We start from the raw sequence: 20,502 nt of genomic DNA, 5'->3' as shown, positions 1-20,502 counted from the left end.
TCAAGTCAGCAGACTGAATTTTGCAAACAAAAGACTGATAAGAAAAGGCTCCCCACCCTCAATGGAGTTGAATTTTTTTCCCAGTGTCAGATAGCCTGTAATGTGTGATGCTACTGTCCGATAAGACCAGATCCGCGACCAGAAATGAAGGTCTGTATCCGTCTCCAAATACCTTCTACTACATTGACCTTTAAACAGCGATAAACACTTCCGACAACAAAGAATCTGCGTAAAAGTGTCCTACAAAAACGGCCTTTTTTTCTTGTTCAAGTCTATATACCTCAGAATCACCTTCACCTTCGGTGCACTTTGCAACAAATCAAAGACGATCAACAACAACAAAAAAAGATCAAAATGAACAAACCGCGCGTCCAACCGAGACCGAGCGTTCGATGAAGCCATAGCGAGAAGTACCAATAAAACCAATCAATTGCTGCAATAAAATTGTGCCTCTAGCTCTCCGACACATTGTTCATCATAAAGAAAATGTTGGGGTGTTTTCCAGCCCGATAAAAGGAGGGGCAGAGGGGGAGGGGGGGGATTTCACTTTCAATAGACAGTTCTCCAGACAGTAGAGCCTGCTCTTTAACTCTTTCTAAAGCTTCCCGCTGAAGAACCCTGTATTTGAATAGGGAGAATTAATCTAACCCGATGCCAGGGCATGGCGGCATCAATAAACGAATATTTGTAGAACGTTCACTTCAACAGAGGTCTTCCCGTCTCGAATTCCTACCGTCAAAGCCAAGCCGAGAAAGTGAAATATGCTCCGCTAATGTCATCAGCCTCGGCTAGAGCCACTGACATATCGCTCCGGCCGTGCGCCCTCTAGCGGAGCTGTGCTCTGCTCGCTATACTCCATACAGTGATTAATGTGTCTATAGCTTTAATTGATAGAGCGCAAACGAACGCTGGAGCAGAAAGCAAGCACAAGTGACGCCATCGTTTGCCCTCAGAGATATTACACAGTCAACAGACGACAACATCGCAAGTGCACTTTCCCCACGGACATAACCGGCGAAGCACCACGGAAATGTGCAAGAATGTGTGTACCATTAAAGTGCTGTAGTTAGTCATTGCATCCACAACCCGAGGGAACCCGGCCGGTTGACTCATGTTGCGAATTAGACCAAGAAGAGTCCATCAAGAAAATTGTATCACATTTCTTCGAGAGAATCTTATCAAACATCATGCAGCCAAGACTTCTCCAAAAAACCTCCAGGACCACACTCCAAATGGCTGATAGAAATTGTGTCGCCAATTTCGCGCTTCTGTGCGTGCACAACAACAAAAAATGGCGCTACCGTGCCGCCATCCAAAAATGCCGAAATTAAAGCCAATTTCATGCGGAGGCATCAGAAAAACAGCTTTTCTACTTCGACTTACCGACGGTGAAGCTATCAAAAACACGTCTGAGCAGAAACTAAATACAGGAAACTGGCATTAATAAAGCACCGGCAGCCGGTCGGGGCGCAGAAACACACGTTCGGTAGCGGTAGAGAAATCAGAAAGAAAAACTATCTAATAATTATGTTTGGAGCACCGGTGTGACATTTGTAAGGCGCGCGCAACAAAAAAAATGGCTCTGCAACTTTACCACACAAAAGCACAAACAAGCAGAGAGCAGCAACCCATCTAATAATCATCACAAACCCCCCGTCGTCTTCAACACCTTCTTGGGGTGAAAGCATTTCTTGCGCATTACAATTTCCTCCTGGAGTGGGTTCCTCTTTGTGCTTTTTTTAGAGGAGAAGACTTTTTTGTTGGTCTAGCTCAGTCGGCTTGTTACCGTTGTTAACTAGCTGTGGTGCAAAAGCCACTAGCAGCGAACCCGACAACAGGAGAAGAGGCACAAAAACGATCAAATAAAACGGGAAACAATAATGGCGAAGGCACCAGCACATCAAAGCGGTCGCGCGTCACGCGGACGCATGTTCCTAATTCGCATGCTCAGGCGTGCGCAACTACTACCCTGCCGTCCGTTACCAAGAAACGCTGCATTCCAGCGTGTTGTTGTGGCTCGTTCCGGTTGGTTCCGCGGTTCGTGGCCACAATTTCAAACACATCACCCTAATAACGTTTTTCTATTTGCGAGATAGCTTAGACTTGTTGTGGTTAGTTTATGGTTGGTGTTGTCTAGAGCTTCCTAGCTAAAAAAAAAGACTAGTTTTTTGACACTACGATCCCTTGAAGTCTTGGGCGGATATTTCTGGCCGCTCCATGACACTGTTCATCCGTAGTTGGATAGTTATTTCTGAGTCATGAACGGGAAGAGATGTTAAATCCGTTCAACAAGTCTAGGTCTAAATGAGGTTCACATGAGGTCCACAATATTTTGAGCTTGACTTTAAACTTCAAGATCTTTAAGCATATAAGAGGGAGCAACACTAGCTCCAAATGTTTTGATTTGATACCTTAAAAGTCTTCGTCCTCACTTTTCGCCTTCTTCGTCACAGCAAACTCGTGCATAAGAAATTAATATCCATTGAAGAACGTGTCTCCATTTGGACGACACCGGACTCTTTCGGCCTCGCCTTCCAAACTGGCGTCCACCCGACATCGGGTTGGCCTTTTGAACCGGTGCCGCTACCATAACTAAACTCGGGACAAATTAATTTCGTGCCTCGCACAATTTGCACTAATTCATTTTCGCGTTTGCGTGCACTTCCGCCCAGCAACGGACCGCTTCTCATCCCGCCCTAACCATGCCCAAGAAACCCCGAAAGAACCGAAGTCGGTCGGTCGGTCACGATTCGATAAGCCACTGCGACGACACAGCGGACCCCCTCAAAAGATTACTTCCTGCTTGTCAAAAATTTATACTTTATTATCGCCCACGATTTTAATTCCCGCTCGGAGCGATCTCTGAGGAACGAAACACATCCCCGAGACACACTCGTCACATCATGTGCCGAGCGAGCGCCACACACGTTGCCCTAATCTTGCGCACGATTCCAGCACACTTTTCGCAAAACGAAGTCTGTCGCTCTTTTTTCCAAATTAAAGTGAACCCAACGCTCCCACGCGTGGACGGTGTTGGAAGGTTCCTGGTAACTATTTATGTTTACAGTATACTTTTATAATATCTTCCCCGATGGTGTCAACGAACATGATACATGCTCAAACCATTAGCAAACGGGAAGCAAGAAAAAAACACTTGTATATACGACATTTATTAATTTATTGCCCTCATCTACGCGGACGTCAATATGTCCGAAGATCAGAACTCCGAAAAGAGATGTTCCATTGTGAAGACCCAGGGGGGGGCTAGAGGTCAACCATTACACAATCCGTTACTCTTCCGCAAACAAACCCGGGACAAAGCATCCAATTCTTCACGCTTTTACAACTCCCGCTTATTGCTACACAGCAGCTTCAATCGTTCTCGTCTGATAAAAGGCACGTGATGAAAAATGCAAACCATACATCGCATGGACCTACAGAACTTCTCGGTCAGGTGAGGAAAGGGGGGGGGGGGGGAGGAACAAAAGTTCGGGATCAACCTCCTGCACCACCCGACGGCCATTCTCGATCCGACAAATCGGACCGAAAATACAAAGCTACACTTTGATCTACGCGTCTTCCCATATAAGCGTACGATGACAGTGTCGAAACTTATTTTATTTAAATTACTCCCACCGCCCAGCTTCTACGGACCAGCCATGGGGAACGGTAGGTTAACGGCTGAAGGGGAGAGCTCATTTTTATGAGACACTTTACGCCGCGGGATAAAGATAACCTGAACCTGGCTACCACTTGAATGGATCATTTGAACCCCTTGGAGACTCTCTTGCGGAGACTCTTTGTGCCATCACCGGAAGACGTCTGTCTGAGGTCTGTGCCGCGTCCTATGTGAAAATAGTTTTCGTTGCAAAATCACTGCAGCGTTGGTACCTTCTTAGCGTGGAGAGGATTTGGGACGTAAATTTCAACCTTATACCAAACGAGACGATACATAAATATGGACATTTAATTAATCCAATCGTAAGGAATGGGTCACTATTTACATTCTTCCCACCTACGGATGGGCTCATCATCACCAGACAATCGAGCGCACCTGTGGGAAGCCGATCGCCGTGCGGCGATTCTACCAGGTGCACAACACCAAACTAATTCTCCACCATTGGGGCAATTTATTATGATATTACAACCTACCCATTGTCACCTTTAAGGTTCTCCTCCAAAACGTTTGATTCAATTGCCACCAACGATCTACAGTCCGCACTCGGCAACTCCTCCGAGACGTGTCTCTCCCTGAAGTTGATCCTGTCTGTCAGCGGGACCAATGATCGCTTTCCAAGCTCCCAGGCAGTACTGCATCTTAGATCATAAACCTGCCCGGAGGCGTTACTGTCGACCGTGCGCAAATAAAACCGTCGCTAGTGCGAAAGAGGCTTTGCGCGCGGACGAGAGTCTGGAAGAGATTGGTTCCACGGTGATGCCCACCCAAAGCTCCCATCAGCACACACGGTGCTGCTGATGATGACGAAGGTGATTGCGATCGCGACCACAGCTAGGCAACCCCGTAATCCCCTGTCTGAACATTTAGTGAACGGTTCCCGATGAACTGCCTGTTCCACACAGACACGCTAGTCTGGCAAGCCCCACCAAAAAGGTGGTCCAAACGTAGAAGCAAAATCAATCCGCTTAGTCACACCTGGCAGTAGTACTGTCGACAGTTTTTGCACGTTTCCCAGAGCTAATGACGTCGTTTGCGAAGTACCCATTTTGCACAGCCGATTCTCGTCGGGTTTAACCTCCTTCGGCTTTTTTGCCTGGTTTGCTCTGTGTGCTCTCCTCGTGTGTGAGCACTCATCAGTACCACTCGCGACCCGGTGATTCGCATGTCACCAGCGGAAGCTGGGTGTCGTCGTCTTCCGCCCACCTGGGATGTGGTTATTGGCAAAGCGGGTGGGAGAGTGTCTACCGTAAAATCGAAGCAAACAACCCTTTGGAAGCATCAGAACGCTTTTGACTTGAGGAAACCCCAAACAGGAGGTACTTTTAATTGCCAGCACTCATTTCATCCCTAATAAAAACCTGAACCTTCTCGTTATCAAAAAACCATGTCCGTCTGGTACAATCGGAAAAGTTTTATTATCCAACGAAACATGTTGAACGTCGAGGTTGGGTCATATCTGCAATTTCGTCGAAGGCAAATCTCTCGCACTTCTTCAGATCGGCATGAATAATTAAGCTATTATTAGCAGCGAGCGAGGAAGCGCAACCGGCTGGGTGTTAAGAACGAATACATATAGCCCAACGAAACGAGTCATAACGGTCTCTGCTCGCCACATCTCCAACATTCCGAGACAACTACTACGGCGGCCCAAGAAGACCCGAGGAGCATGAAGAGTCGATTACATCAGCTGTGATAAACACAGATGCGCTTCTGTGGTTAAGATCTCTACATTCCTACGGGAACTCTTCCCGGGATGGTGCTTTGTAACTAAATATTGAAGATTTTGTTTTAAAAAGGGCGTCATGAATTTTTGGACTACTTTTGATTGTGGACATTCAACTCCATAAGTTCTTCCAACAAGCTTCAAAAACTAATACCTTTAAATAGAGATTACACATCCTTGGGTGTAACATAATCACACTAATTCTAGCTACAGGTTGCGTGTTCCAGTAAATAATAACTTCATCCACCAGGGCGTCCAACCCCCCAAGCAGAAGGGTGTGTGACATAACGCGCTTGAGTCAACAGTAGTTCTCCGTCTGTTTCGCTGTCCACCAGTACCAAACCGTCCCTATCGTAAATCAAACATGTTCCGGCGACTAACGCAAACGCTGCTGCTGCAGCCGTCCAGCTATCGGCCCGATACGAGTGACTTCACCGTAATGCCGCTCGGACTTCGGCTACTGGAATACTCTGGCCTGTGGGGTGATCCCCGCCGTAAGCTTTCCTTCGCCCTGATGCTCATCGGTACGATACTGCTGCTAATCGTACCGAAGATTGTGCTCGGCACGGGCAGTGATAGCTTCGATTCGATCGCACGCAGCACGGCCGAGTTCATCTTCTGCTACAACAATTACCTTATGATGGCGATCTTTGCCGTACAGCCGAAACCTTTCGAGCAGCTGATCGGCACCGTACAGCAGCTGTTTGATAAGCGTAAGTGTGTTGTGCCAAAGCCGTCGTTGTCCACACCGTATTATCGCACACTCTTCTCGCATCTGGATGATCGTCGTAGATCGAACGCACCAGCAGCACGGGACGGCCAGCGGGTACGTGGTGTTCGTCAATCGACAAATAATGCGCTTCAGCCGACTGTACATCACCGTGCAGGGCGTGTACTTCCTGATTTTCAATTTGCTGCCCGCGTTTGTGACGTACCATGCGTACTTTACATCCAACGGGACGACGACGGTCGAGTTTCTGCTGCCCGTCGAGTCTCGCTTTTTCTTCATGGACATACGTCACAGCATAGTGGACTATACCATCTTCTCCATCGTGGCCTGTCCGGCATTTCTCTTTACCGCGTATTTAACCGTGGTGAAGGGATTAGTGTTTATCGGTATCATCGTCTACAATACGCTTCAGTATCAGCTCGTTTCGAAAGCGATCCGGGAGCTGGACGCGGACGAGTTAGACACGGCCCAGTTTCGACACCGTTTGACCGAAATCATTGACCTGCACGGGATGGCTACGAGGTGCACCAAGCTGCTGGACAGTGTTCTGAACTTGATGCTACTGGTGCAGTTCACGAACACCGTACTGATGTGCTGTCTGTTTCTGTTCTACATATCAAAGGTAGGGACATCCCATTGCCTAGTTACTTCCAGAGATTACCTCTAGGGTTCTTAACTATTCGCAGAACGTCAACTCTGGTGCTGTCAACGTATTGCTCCTATTTCTAGCACTTACTGTGGAGAACCTATGCTTCTCCTACTTTGGCAACAGACTGTCTACAGAGGTTTGTACGACTTACCACGACGTCCTCAAGCACTACTCCTCAGACGATATCTAACCCGTTATTAAATTGTAGAACCATAACGTTGCTGTAACGGTTTATAATACAGCCTGGTACAAGTATCCGACGACCTATCAAAAGCAATTCCAGCAGATGATTCGGCATGCCTACATCCCGCGGGGAATTACCGTCGGAAAGTTCTACATTGTGGATGTGGCCTCATTTGGGCAGGTTAGTATCTAAGCTCAGAAATTCTTATTTTCCTTGGCGATTAATATCCTCATATCTTCTATTTGTTCTAGCTTTTAAGAATGATATTCTCATACTATCTTATCCTAAAAGAACTATTCTAAGGCTCCGCCTGCACACAAAACGATCTTTCATCTATCTTTCCCTCTAAACGCGCGTGTTCCTCCATCGTTAAGTGTTGCCCCAACGGTGTTCAAATGTCAACCACTAATCATAATCCGCCCCTCCCCCACCCCTGGTTTACATAATTAATGTTTGCTAGCATAGCCGTGCACGGACCGATTGTCACAACATCGCGCACCGCTCGTAAATATAGGTTCTCCAAGTGTCAATTTAGTTTTGTGAAATAATACACCAGGAACGGTACACGCCCCACTCATTAGCAGCGTAGGCGAAGGGTACAAACGACTGCCATCCGAATGGAGACATTTTTGGGATAGACACAGTAAGCAATCAACCCGTCAGCCAGAAACTCTTCGCGCAGTGATGGCTAAAATCCTCACCCGAACTTTGTCCGATAACTTTCGCGTGATGCCGTACAATTTGCGAGTCTTTGCGATGGTCGGTCTGTGGGGTGATCGACGAAAGCAGTACCGGCTGTGCGTGGTGCTGCTGGGTGCGCTCGTGGTGATAATCTTCCCGAAACCGGTGCGCATCTCCGACCGCCATCCGTTCGAGTCGATTGTGCGCAGCGTAGCCGAGCTGATCTTTGCCGCGCTCTGCTACCTGACGGTCATCATCCTGGCCATCAAATCGGAACCGTTCCGGCAGGTGATTGCTAAGCTGGAGCAAACATTGGCACTGTGTACGTGTCGCCGTGAGCAATGTGTGGCTGTGTGGCTCATATGAACATTCATTCCCAATCCTAATTTGCAGTTCGCGATACCAACGACCAGTGTAGCCAGCTGATCGTGGAAGTTAACGCCAACATTCATCGGTTTAGTTTGAGTTATGCAAAGTTGCATCTGTTTTACGTACTGCTGTTCAATGTGGCACCACCGGTCTACAACTATCCGCACTATCTGCTGCAGTCGAAGTTACCGCCAGCTAATCGGACGCTGGAATTTATGCTCCCACTGATGCAGGATCTGTACGGGTTGGATGTGCGACACAATATAGCCCACTACACCATTTCCTGGATGTCGATCACACCGTTCTGTGCCTTTTTTACGCTCATCCTCTGGTACAAGGGTTCCCTGTTTATGCTGATCCGGTACAATACGCTGCTGTACCAGCTCGTCAATCTGCTGCTGCAACAGTTCGAGTATGAGGGACCTGGTGCGAGACTTAGACAGAAGCATCACCGATTACAGAGGATTGTGGAGCTACACCATAGGGCGATCGAGTGTACCACGCTGCTGGATAGCATCCTTAGCCTAATTCTACTGATCCAGTTCGTTGGATGTCTGTTGCTGCTCTGCCTGATACTGTTCTACGTGTCCCGCAATCACAACCTCATCGTTATCAATCTTGGTGTACTGTTCTCTTCCATTTTTATCGAGATGATGTGCTTCTCGTACCTAGGGAATCAGCTTACTGAAGAGGTGACAGCATCGACTACTTATTGGACACACTATAGCCAATTACGAACAAAACTACTGCTCTTTTTCTAGAATGCCACCATTAGCAATTCCGCATTCAATTGCCACTGGTATGAGGAGCCGATCGTGATACGGAAGTACTTTCTGCGCATCATCCTGCAGGCACACCGTAAGGCAACGATAACGGCCGGCAAGTTCTACAACGTTAACATTGTAACCTTTGCGCAAGTAAGTAGACCGTTTAGCGTCCAAGCTAGGCCCCATGTGGATGCGATTACGCTTCGACACTCTAATTACAGCTTATTAAAACGTCCTACACGTACTACATGCTCATGAAGGAAATGTTCTAACGTCACATTGTCACACCACATGGACATCCAGATCGACGTAAGCTGGCCCGAGCGCGGTACAAAGCTGCGACATTGGTTGAGATCTGTGGGAAAGTACTCATTAAAATGTAATCAAAATTAAGGACCGGGTCTGGCGTGTACAAATAAAATACTCACTACCAATGTCTGGCCGTAAAATTAATCAAACAGTTGATAGATGATGATAAACGATGTAGAACCACACAATAATGCTGCTCGCTTACCATTTATGGGTGAGTATGCACGTGTCTTTTACTAGCTCGCCCACCCGCACGAACCGGGTGATGTTTGGGTAAATTTACCTACCGATCGACAACCTCAAGAATTTGGTCCGGAATTTTGGACGTAGGTTGAACGTAGCACTGCTGACCGGCAATCGTCGGCAGCTACACATTGCTGTTCACGGATTCGTAGAAACGTTAGACTTTTTTAAACACAAGACTCGAGAAGACCCTACGCCGGGAAGTCTATGTGTCACGCGGCCAAATTAGATCACAACCGAGCAGAAGATCATACGGGAAAATTTTCCATTATACCACGCCGAGAATGGAAATGGATGGGAAAAATTCTAGGAATGTGCAGCGTGTTGTCTGTATACATTTGCATACCAACCAACCAACTTTTTTTTTGTTTTCCTCCGCCCCGCAGACGAAATTGCCGCCGAGAGATTGTCTGCACAAGTTCGATTAAATTTAACTACCGATCAGCACACACCCGTGTGCCAGGGGGGGCAATTTTTCTTGCTCACTTCACCTCGTGCCACAGCAGCACACACGGAAATAATATCGTCCCGTAAAGCATCAAGCTCCAGAATTGTCTTACTTCCAATATCTTCCCATGTTGGAAGCAGGAAAGCCACACACAGCACAACAACCATTTGGCGTTAGTTTTTGTGTGTGTTTCCTTCCAACCAGGAGAAAAGCTGATTTTTCCGCTAACTAGCAGTGTGGGGCGACGCGCACACCAAGAAGATACCGTTTTCCCCCCAGCCTGGCGGATCTATTTCAATCGAATTTTCTTTGCCGAATGTCGAAATCGGTTCACCGCGTGCGTCATCGAGCCGATGAGAATCTGGAGCGAAACCGATTATGGCCATCCACGATGGTCTTAATTTCCCAACCCGGAGGGGGGATAATATGTGCTCTTTCGTCGAGACCTATATCCCCCAAAGGGAGGGCCGAGGAAGTTCTCCTATCGTTAAAACGTTTTTCCAATCACATTATTTGGAGCGAGCATATGCGTTTGGAAAGGCACATGCTAATACCACTATGGCAATTTAAATAATGTTGAGTGAGGAACGTCCCACGGCGCATTGAAACGTTTTTGAAAAATTCTGCTGAGTGAAACATCGTGGGAACTTAAGGTAAGTTAAGCTTCTCGCTGTTTCTTGCTGCTAATACATCCCTAGCAAGGTTTTAAACGGTTGAACACATTGTTTGAATTCGACGAGTAGTCTGTGGTCAAAACATTTGCCCTTGCTCCCCTCCTCGGGTTTGACCAACAAACAGTTGCCGGTATAATTTCACTTTTCATTCGACCAGCCATACTCCATCTCTCGCTTGTTCTACTCCACCTTCACCCAACCCTGGAGAGCATAGAAGTGCAAATTACCGATCGTACCCGATCGTATCCGTGTGTGGCGATGCGGTGAAACCGCGCATCAGAGACCATTGACGACCACAGAGCGAGGGAGAAACACGCAGCAAGACCGTCGTGTGCTCGTGTGTTGCTTTCCGCTCGAGATATTTTTAGAAGCTCTTGCCAACCGACCCAAGCTAGACTCTGGCGGCACATGTCAGCGGTACGCACGCACCAGACAACTCGCCGGAGGAGTAGGACAATTTCGGGACGAAGGTGTAAGAGGTGATGGAACGGACCACAATGACAGCCGTGACTGCTGCAACCATCAACCCGATCCAACCCCCGGATGATGATCATGGTGGTGGTCGTGGTACACTACATGTACTACCAGAGAGCGCACTAGTGGATTGGTGTTGGTACTACTAGCAGGGAACAGCTCTAGCATCCCATCGGCGCACCAAGCACGCGGCTCTGACGTAGAGCAGGCGCGTACGATATCGATCGCGCTTATTGTGTAAAACCGCAGACAACTTCAGCCTGGTGATGAAAGATTTTGTGCCGCTAGCGTGGTGAAGCGTAATTATATGGGTCTGAGCCTTTGTGTGTATGCGTTCGTCGGAAATCGAACACCGTCGCAACGGAAATGGACCAGAAATCTCTAGCCGAACGCAGACCCCCCCCCTCCATTCCGGAGGCTCTACGACCGGGTACCGGGTCGATAATTTAGAACAAAATGGCAGCTAAGCGGCTACTTGAGTAGAAAACCGAACGGAATAGTGTCGGTGCACGCGAGCTCCGCGACGATCTCCGTGGGTCAAATCCGTTGGCCTTACGATTGTTTCAGTCGTTGTTGTTATTGTGGCTGCATAATGAACCTCGTCCGTCTCCTGCACTCACTCCACTTCTACCTCCGGCTGCTGGGGGGAAGCAGCGCTTTCGCTTTTTTTTCTTCATACACAGAGAGCAGTTGTCAATCAATTGCTTTAATAATTGTTGACGTTAATTAAAGCTTATTAAATTATGTGCTGCACGCAGTGCTTCCCTCGGATTGTGGAGATGCGTGCGAGGCTTTGTGGTCGAAGGAAGGCTTCCGCAGTCCGGATAATTTCCTCTGTGAAAAAAGAATGTTAATAAACGTGGTCTGATGGATGTCATGACACAATTGGCTTCAAGAATTCTAAGGTCCCCCTCGGGTTTCGACGATTAGTTGAGTTGGGGTTTTTTTTTCTCGTAAAGATCTTGTAACAGTTGAAGTTGGAGATGAAAATTACTCAAATGTCACACATTGATGTGTGACAGAATGTCATCCTGCTTCTCAAACCTCAATATAACAATGTTTGGACAGTGCGATGCAACAACTTCATTTCAATGTACCAGAAAAGCCACAGTTTTTGTCCTCACCGATGCCCAAGACTCAACAAAACATTACCGCCATGTTGTGATGCATCTTGTCATGTGGATATTGTACGGCTTCTGCTTCTCACACAGGCATCCCACAGAAGCAGTAGCGAGATGCGTAGCGATCAATCCATTGCCTTTATTTCTACCTTATTATTTGCCCAAATTTTATTCCAGCAGCAGTCAACAGTGCATGCTACCGTAGAACGGCGAACTTACGAACCTCCCAGAACTCCCCAACGATCACACACCGATGGGTCTACTGACAAGCTGGGCGGGGGGGGGGACAAAATCTCAACTCGAAAGAAAACCACAAAAATGTATGCCAAAGTTAAATAATAATGCATGCGGAGCCACAAACTCCTCACAACCACTGGGTTTGTGGGGGTAGAAAGGGCTTTAGCGGGCTCACCTGTGCGCGTCTCCTCCGACGTTCTCTACCGTGTGTATACCGCTCTGTTCGCCCGGTACCGGTTCGAAGTATATCAAATGACAAGCGGGATCGTCAAACTGGTAACACTGCGCGCGAACAAGATGAAGCAGAAGATGACGAGTGCGAGATGCCGGCAGCAAACGAATATGCTCGAGTGGATCGAAAACCCTTTCAAGTACACCCGCTGATGACGTCTTTTCGCGTGCAAAAGGGCCTCCCGACGTACAAACACACAGGTTACGTGCTCACCCGCCGGCAAACGATACCACCTCGCACTGTCCATCTTCTAGAACCTTGCGTATCCAATGGCGAAGGATAGGTGGCTGGTACGTTTTGTAGAGAAGGATACAGCCACTCGGCTACACAGACGCAAGTGCAGGGCGTCGTGATGAAGAGAAGCAGTAACCGCAACTACGAACCGCGAACGCAAGGTTATGTGTGTGGACGACATTAAGGTGAAGCCATTCACCGAAATGCCGGCGGAGTGATTCCTCACACACGCTTTGACTCACTGCTCTACTCGGCAGGACCCTATACTACTCGTAGCCTTCGGGATTTGTAACTGCGCCTCACAGAGCCTAAAAGGACTCTAAAGAATTGAATTTCTAGCTGATCGTTGTATCCGATTGTGATTTAGTGGAGCCCTTTGAACCTTGCCAGTATAAACCTACCAGTACAATACTGCCTACCCGCAAGGAACTACGGAGCGTGTTAATCTACCACAATGGTGCGGTGCGGTCAGTCGTGGTAATACTTCACTTTATTTTGACAACAATTGTCATACTTAATTAGATAAAGGTACGCGCACGAATGCGCCGGCCGATTCCGATGATCAAAACGCGGCGGTTAACCGTGCGTCGTAACCTATGGAACACAGAGGGGCGCGATCACACCCAGCACCCTTGCACCCTCGGATGTTGGTGGCTACCTGATTTATATGCGAAAGCCCAACAACCCCCAATAATGCATCCCAACCCTTCCCAACCTTCCCTGCGAGAAAAGAAAAAACGGGTAAACCCCTTGGACGAGACATCTGAGGTCTGTACACGTACGCGTAATAATGTCGCGCGCGCGCGAGCGATTGCGAAAATTGCGAGAAGAGAAAACGGCAACAGAGAGAAGGCATTGTAGTGATCTCTTCCACCGACCCTTTTCCTGTGTTCCTTTCTCCCCCTCCATGTCCGTACCCAACGTGTGCGTGTGTGTGTGTGTGCGGGCAACGCTGCAAAAATGGCGAATAAATCACCTTCCTAACTACGCGCGCGCCACCAACAACCCTGACACCTTAATGGATATTGGGAGGGCTGGAGGTTTCTTTCTTCAGCGCACTTTCCATCCTATCCGCCCAGCGTTGGTGGAATAGCGGGAACGGGGAATTTGGTGATCGCACACACAGTGCCAAGGCAAGTTCACCTCGGACTGGGCGGTAAAGGAAACCACGGCCGGGAGCACCGCCATCCCAGGGGGCACGCGGATGTCGTCCTCGAGCGGTTCTGACCCATTTTCTGTAGCCTCCCGCCGTGTATGGTAGTTGCGCTGAGATCCCTCACCGCGAACGAGAATTGAATTGTAGCAGTGCGAGATTGATACGCGCAATGTCCCGGGAACAACATGAAACGAAACTGGATGAACAGGGTAGTCCTTTTTTTTGTTTTGGCGGTGCGTAATATCTTCCTAGAGACTGCGTGCATCATCATTTCCTACCAATTATCTTTATCGAACCAGACCTATGCTCAAACAACTCTCGGCTATGTCAGCCCTTGCAGGACACAACCCTGGATGCATACGCACGCGTATCGCATTAAATGGCAGAGGCGAAAACCGCACCCCACACTGACACGCACAGTACCGAGTACCGAGACACAAGCACGGCGTGGAGGGCTTATTTGCTGGTGGGGCGTGGGCAAGGGCACGAGTGTTGAAATGATGCAAAATGAGAGTTTTATTAGCTAATTACGCCACCGCAACGCTACAGCACGCCACCACTAGGAGAGCTCAGGCACGAGGTGGTAGAAATTGAGCTTGGTTAAAGGGGAAGGCGTAAAGCAGTTCATCCCATTACCGCTTAAAAAGCAAAACCTTCACTCTGATCTCCTCAACCATAAAGATCACGATACCGATTCCGCTGAGGATTATGAGGTCTATAATCAAGCTTCCTTCCTTAAGGCGCGCTCGGGTCGCCAGTACCACGTTCTTGGGGGTGCCTTTTCTTGCTCCCTGCCTTTCGCAGGGAGCACTTCCTAGGGGAAGGCCTGGGAAGGTAATAATTGGCCGCGTCGAGTCTAAGATATCTTTAACCGGTACGAGATGCATGAGTTCTTCTGGACCATAAAGTGCAGGCGCGATCCGATCCGGTGCGGTGGTGTGCGCGCGATCTCCCATCATGTGGAGCATATGCGCGATCCCGCACAGCGCACACGAGTAAATACTTCCGGGGAGTGTTGTGCGCACACTTTACCAGCCACCGGGTGGAAACGCACAAAGTTCACCTTCGACGTAAATTACGCTGGGTCGTAAAAAATAAAGCGAAATCGTCGGAGCGAGTTACAAGTTCAGGGAAGCAGTTAACTAGGGATGTGCGGGATACGCGGCTTGGCTTCATTTATTTTTGTGCTTCAATTTTCGTGGAAGATTCATTTGGTTGATTCCAATAAAAGGGAAACGTACTGTAATCAAACTATTAAAATCGTATTGTAACGATCGTGACTCGTACAAGAAAGACTTGGACCAACTTGGAGCAGTGTGTTAGCTCCGAATGATTTTTATCGCCTTTATACTGCTCACCTGTCGTGGCGTCCCGACGGTAGTGTGGCAGCGGTGCCGGACTTTCACGCGGCAGAATCCGGTTTCAAATCTCACTCGGGATCAGGGTTCCGTGGTGCATCGAAACTGCTTTTCTAACTCCGTGAACGGGGATAATAGGAGGAAGTAAAGGAAGTCGGATATGACCAGGTCCTAGAAGAGTTCTGCCGACCAGGATTTTGAGTGCCAAAAGGGGGGATATAAAAGCCTAAAATCTTATCCAATATTCTCTGACAGGCTTCCTTATTTTAATACAAGATTTCGGGCTCTATCAGCATTTATACTTTGAAACTACAGTCGAAGTAAACCTCATGATCATTCTAAAAGGGGAGGAGGATTGATTTCTTTTTCTGCAGTAAAATGATTGCGTGATCGCTAATAACATAGACCTAGTTCCGAGTCTGTGCTCCACAATGCTCTTTACCGGCCACGGGCAAGCAAAAAAAAAACAACAAAAATAAATCCCCTAAAGGAAATGCTACACATATGTACGGTTGCGGCTTTACACATCGAACTCAACCGACCGTGACACTCGCCGCGCCGTTGATTTAACCGCGTAAAAAAAAAGCGTCCCTGCTAATGCCCCAAAGGATTTTCCAGCGGATTATCATGGTTGGCTCTGGCGTTCTGGCTACCGAGCCTAGCAAAACCTCGCTCCAGTTTACACTGACACGTGTTAAAGTCGCATACCATTTCAATCCCTCAACAGCAAGAAAAAAGCTGTGCCCGATGCCTCTAGCATTACGAAAAGCCCAAACCCGGGAGGTGGTGCAGTTCAATCTGAAACCATTGCTCGATCCCCCCCCCCCTCGATTGCAAGCGTATTGTTGGTTGTGGGGTGCACGAGCCAGACGGTGAAAAATGGAAAACAACACCACATAATCATAGACCGTAGGAAATCAGAAAACAAGGAAAAACGCACATGAACCTCATAAACCACTCGGTGCGCGGGTGAACAACGCGGCTGCAATAACAAACATGCATTTATAACGGTAGTCACAACATACTGTGTGTGTGTAGGCAGTGGCGGGCGTACCATCGGGGTGAATACTGTGCTTGAGCATAAAACAATAATTATGCTGCTGTTATTGCGTTCTACTCCAGCGCGGACACTTGCGCGTACGGAGCAGCGGCAAGAACGAAGGGGAGTAACACCAACCAACAGCGAAAAAAAAAAGCAGAACGCAGGAACTGTTTGTTGGTGTAACCTTTAATGGAGAATGCTAGAAAGCAATGAAGATGTAGAGCAACGCAAGATCAAACGAGGGAGCTCTTCTACTGATATACACAGAGGGGATGATCGCCGACCGATGCAATTTTACGACGTGGACCATTATCCTTCCCAGAAGGTACCAGGCACGTCTGTACGGTCGAGTGAAAGCGCATGATCTGATGAGGTGAAGGTGGTCTGCTGAAGGAGATTCCGACCCGGCATGCATGTGTGTCGATCGTTATAAACGAATCCAGATGTGCAGATCGGCAGTAGCGGACAGATCTCCTGGAATTGATTCCCCTCCTTACTGCGCGCTCGAGTATCGATCTTGACCACGGCGCGTCCACTTGTTTGCATTACTGGGCAGGCGAGCAGCTAACGCAACGCCACTGCCGCTAGATCGGAATCTGGAGCGGGAAGTAGACCGCAGCGAAGTATGCGCGCACCACCCGAAGCCAGTGTTGTGGTACCGCCGGGAGGCAGGAAAATTGGCGAACTCAAAATCGGCGAACGGTCGATCGTGATTATTCCCGGGGCTTATTTTCCGAGAAGGAGGTCTGGTCTAGTGGCGTTTTCGATGGGAAACGAGCTTCTACGACGCACATGCTTCTCTCGTTGCGGTCAGCTACAATGTTTCGTGTGCATTGGACGCATAAGATGGAGAGAAAGAATTTCTTCAATTTGAAGATGTCATGTGTGCTGTGTGTCTTGATCATGTAGTTAACATTCCACGAATGGCATTACAATTAGTGGCTTAACAATATAGAAGCATCTCCTGTTATTCGATTGGGAAAGACCAAGATAAAGTGATTGATCTTAATATATTCCTATGAGGTTTTCCGCCTAGATCTGTGGATTATTCCACTTTAATATAGACAATCTTTATCCCATCTCCCTGCTAAATAAATAATGGATTCTCTTGCGAACTTGGCAGTGATGCCAGCCAGCTCTTTAATCAGGACTTGCGGCAATCCAATATCTTCAATTCTTATACGGTATTGCTCGTTAGTAGCTATTCAAACCATTCGAAGAAGCTCATAGTATAGAACATTAAGTTGATCCCACCAAAAGTAGAAAAATGCTGTTTTTCGCATGATGTTGCAGTTGAGCAACTAGCTGAGGCGTCCTAATATTCTGAGATCTTGCTTTTTTTCTGAGAATTAAATAGCAAAGCACAATCATTTCCGCAAGTGATGTTTGGACGACTACAGTCCTGACTTTTTAGATTATTTTTAAGTTAGTTCAAGAATACTCATAGTGGTATACTTTAAATAAAATACCTATCCCAATATGGCTAGCTACCTCCTTGCCAGACCCCCGACACGTGTCTGCCTGTATACCTTCACCAGAATTCAACAAATACCCCACGAGTCGGTGCTCTTTAAATGCAATTAAGTGCTAATAATAATTCGCAACCCATCGTTACGCTCCATCGGCTCTCGATCTAAAATCTTGCTATAATCATTTTGTAACACACATGTTTACCCAACCGTGCCAATACTTTCTCTGCCGTCCCGGTGGATTATTGGTAGCCGTTCTCCTGCCGAATTACGTAGCACGAACACACGGCATCTTCAACCACCCAAACAAAACCTTCGTGTAACGAGACACACACACACACACGCTCCTTCCTAGCCCGTTGGGTTCGGTGATGCGGTACAGATATAAATAAATTTTAAAATCGATATTGGATTCACCGCCAGCCTAACGTCTCGCAGCTTGCTCGGTCGTTGAGCGTCCATCAAATGCAGTGCAACATCCTGCGAGCTGTTGCTTTATTTTCCATAAAATCACCAGCAACTAATTATCTTATCAGTGCACAAAAGGGGCCTCAAGAAGCGCCTGCACATCCCCCGTACTTGACTCCTCGCAAAACGTGACGGTGCATGCAAAATCTTCCGAATGCAACAAATGGCCTCACAACCGTTACCTTCACCAGACAAGTAAAAAAAACCCACCCAGCTCCATCGAAATACTTTTTTTTTGTATTTTATTTCATCGAAACTCGCACAAAAAAGGGTTTTTGGACTCGTTGGACCATCAACCGCAGAAAAACAGGGTCCCATTAATGTGAGAAAGGGAAAGATGTTGTACCCGTCGACAAACCTTTTACCAGCCTGTTTTCTTCTGCCTCGGCTTGATGGTCGAACCGAACCGACCACAAGACGCGGAGGACAGGATTTTAATGCGAATTTTGATATGTGTGCTATGGTTAATTTACGGTGCACCGCCGATGGTCCACGAAGATGGCCGTCGATCGAATGCGACTTCTTGTTCGCACCGGGATTCATGCTTTTTTTTGTTGCTATTCCCAACCAGAGTAAAGTTCGACCGATTGAACGCTCGGCGCAGTTCAACTGTCATGCCGAATCGTATCGAGTTGGAAGGATCTTTCAAAAAAAAAAAAGCGAGCCTACCAACGCCATACGTACCACGCCAATTGAAGGCTTTTACTGCAACAATCGTTCCGCCCGCGGTTCGCCGTACGGTCTTTTAAAGAAATTTATGCTTTATTCAATGGCTCAATTCATTCATTCATCGCAACTGACCTTTTACAACCCCCCGGGTGCAACCGAAAACCACGGGGACCGACGAAGATGGTACAGCCAGGGAGGCGAGTCGGGCGGCGTAAGCCATTTGGCGATTGCGCACACCCTGTATTGAATGACAGTGGGTGGGTGGGTGCGGTGAGATGGGTGGTTGGTGGTAGTTGGCTTCACCGGTTGCATTATAATTCGCTACTGCTTCACCTCGGTTGCATGTTTCTCTCCCGCTGATGATGATGATGATGGCGTTGTTCTTTTTTTCCCTCCTCTTGTACCTTTGTTTTATTGCATCAAGTGAGCAATTCGTCACGAAACTTTATCGATCCCGACAATAGATGGTAAGAAGCTGTTAAGCGTTTGATGAACTTGATCGTTAAAAAAATAATCACTTCATTAGCTATTGCTATGGCGTTTCGTACGCGCTGTTACACGCGTTGGGTGTTTTGAAATCGTAATTTAAATTGAAATTTGAATAAATAAAGTCTTATAATTTACTTCAAGCGGTTAAAAACAATCCCTCGACACAAACGCTTTGCCCTCATTCTCCTCATCACGGTGCATCATAATTTAAACGATCTTGCTATCAGGCTAAACACATTTCGCCCCAATGGTTCATCTTCAAACGCACAAAACCGCCGATCGGCTTCCGCCTAATGTCTCGAAATCTATCAGATAATGTATATTTCCGTTAGCCCTAACCCGCACAAACGTTCAGTCAGTCGGCCACAACCATCGCCGACCGACCACCAGATCCCGGCCAAGGGAAAATCGAAGGAAATAGCCTCATAAACAATCTTACTTTGTGCTGTTGCTTACCAGAAATCTCGCTTAACATTTTTGCAACGTTTTGTACGCTTTGTGCGCATCCAAAAAACACCCCAGTTTGCTCCGTTCGGTACCGGGGACGGGAGATCATGGCCACAACGGCACTGGCACAGTGCGCTCGTGAAAGTCACAGCCGGCATCAAGGCAGCAGAGCACGCGCACGCACCAGGATCATCGGTTTTGCGGAAAATGCGTGCTATTCTTGTGTTGTGTGAGGAAGCTAAATTTAGCATACGAAAATCGCAACACCGTAGCAGAGCCACACGAGCAATACAGAAGCTGATGTCTGCTGCTACCGCTGTGTCTGGTTCTATTTGGCCTTTGGCGAAACTTCATCCCCAGAGAGTGACAGGGACCTGCTGCCGTTGCTTAATTTTGTAAATGATAGCATGATATAATGGATAGGTTTTTTTTGTCTACGATTTCATAAGTAGATTATCCTAATTGCCGATATTGTCAAGCGGGCTTACAGCGGAACCTAATGTCAATCTTATGCACCCATCTTCGGGGTGAAAATTAATGTAAACAAAGAATCCACATTCGCTGGATAAAATACGACTACCAAAACAAAGAAACATCCTCTCATCAAAGCGCATGTCCATATCCGTTTCGCAGTTAAACATGTGTAGGTG

At 47.6% G+C, this 20,502-nt stretch overlaps 2 protein-coding genes across 25 annotated transcripts in view; one reads left to right on the top strand and one right to left on the bottom strand.

Annotated features, from left to right (window-relative positions):
- The window catches only part of LOC118513089 (protein phosphatase 1 regulatory subunit 12A), a 63,782-nt gene that overhangs the window by 39,532 nt on the left and 3,748 nt on the right, over window positions 1-20,502 (bottom strand). The window lies entirely within an intron of this gene.
- LOC118513096 (putative odorant receptor 92a) lies at window positions 7,271-9,216 on the top strand. The gene is made up of 4 exons (XM_036058497.1): window positions 7,271-7,968; window positions 8,040-8,707; window positions 8,777-8,932; window positions 9,004-9,216. Exons 1-4 carry the CDS (start codon window positions 7,650-7,652, stop codon window positions 9,052-9,054), a joined length of 1,194 nt encoding a protein of 397 aa, XP_035914390.1. The 5' UTR covers window positions 7,271-7,649; the 3' UTR covers window positions 9,055-9,216.

The sequence above is a fragment of the Anopheles stephensi genome, chromosome 3 (genome assembly GCF_013141755.1).
Source record: "Anopheles stephensi strain Indian chromosome 3, UCI_ANSTEP_V1.0, whole genome shotgun sequence".
Lineage (NCBI taxonomy): Eukaryota > Metazoa > Arthropoda > Insecta > Diptera > Culicidae > Anopheles > Anopheles stephensi.
This window is presented reverse-complemented; position numbering and strand designations above follow the sequence as displayed.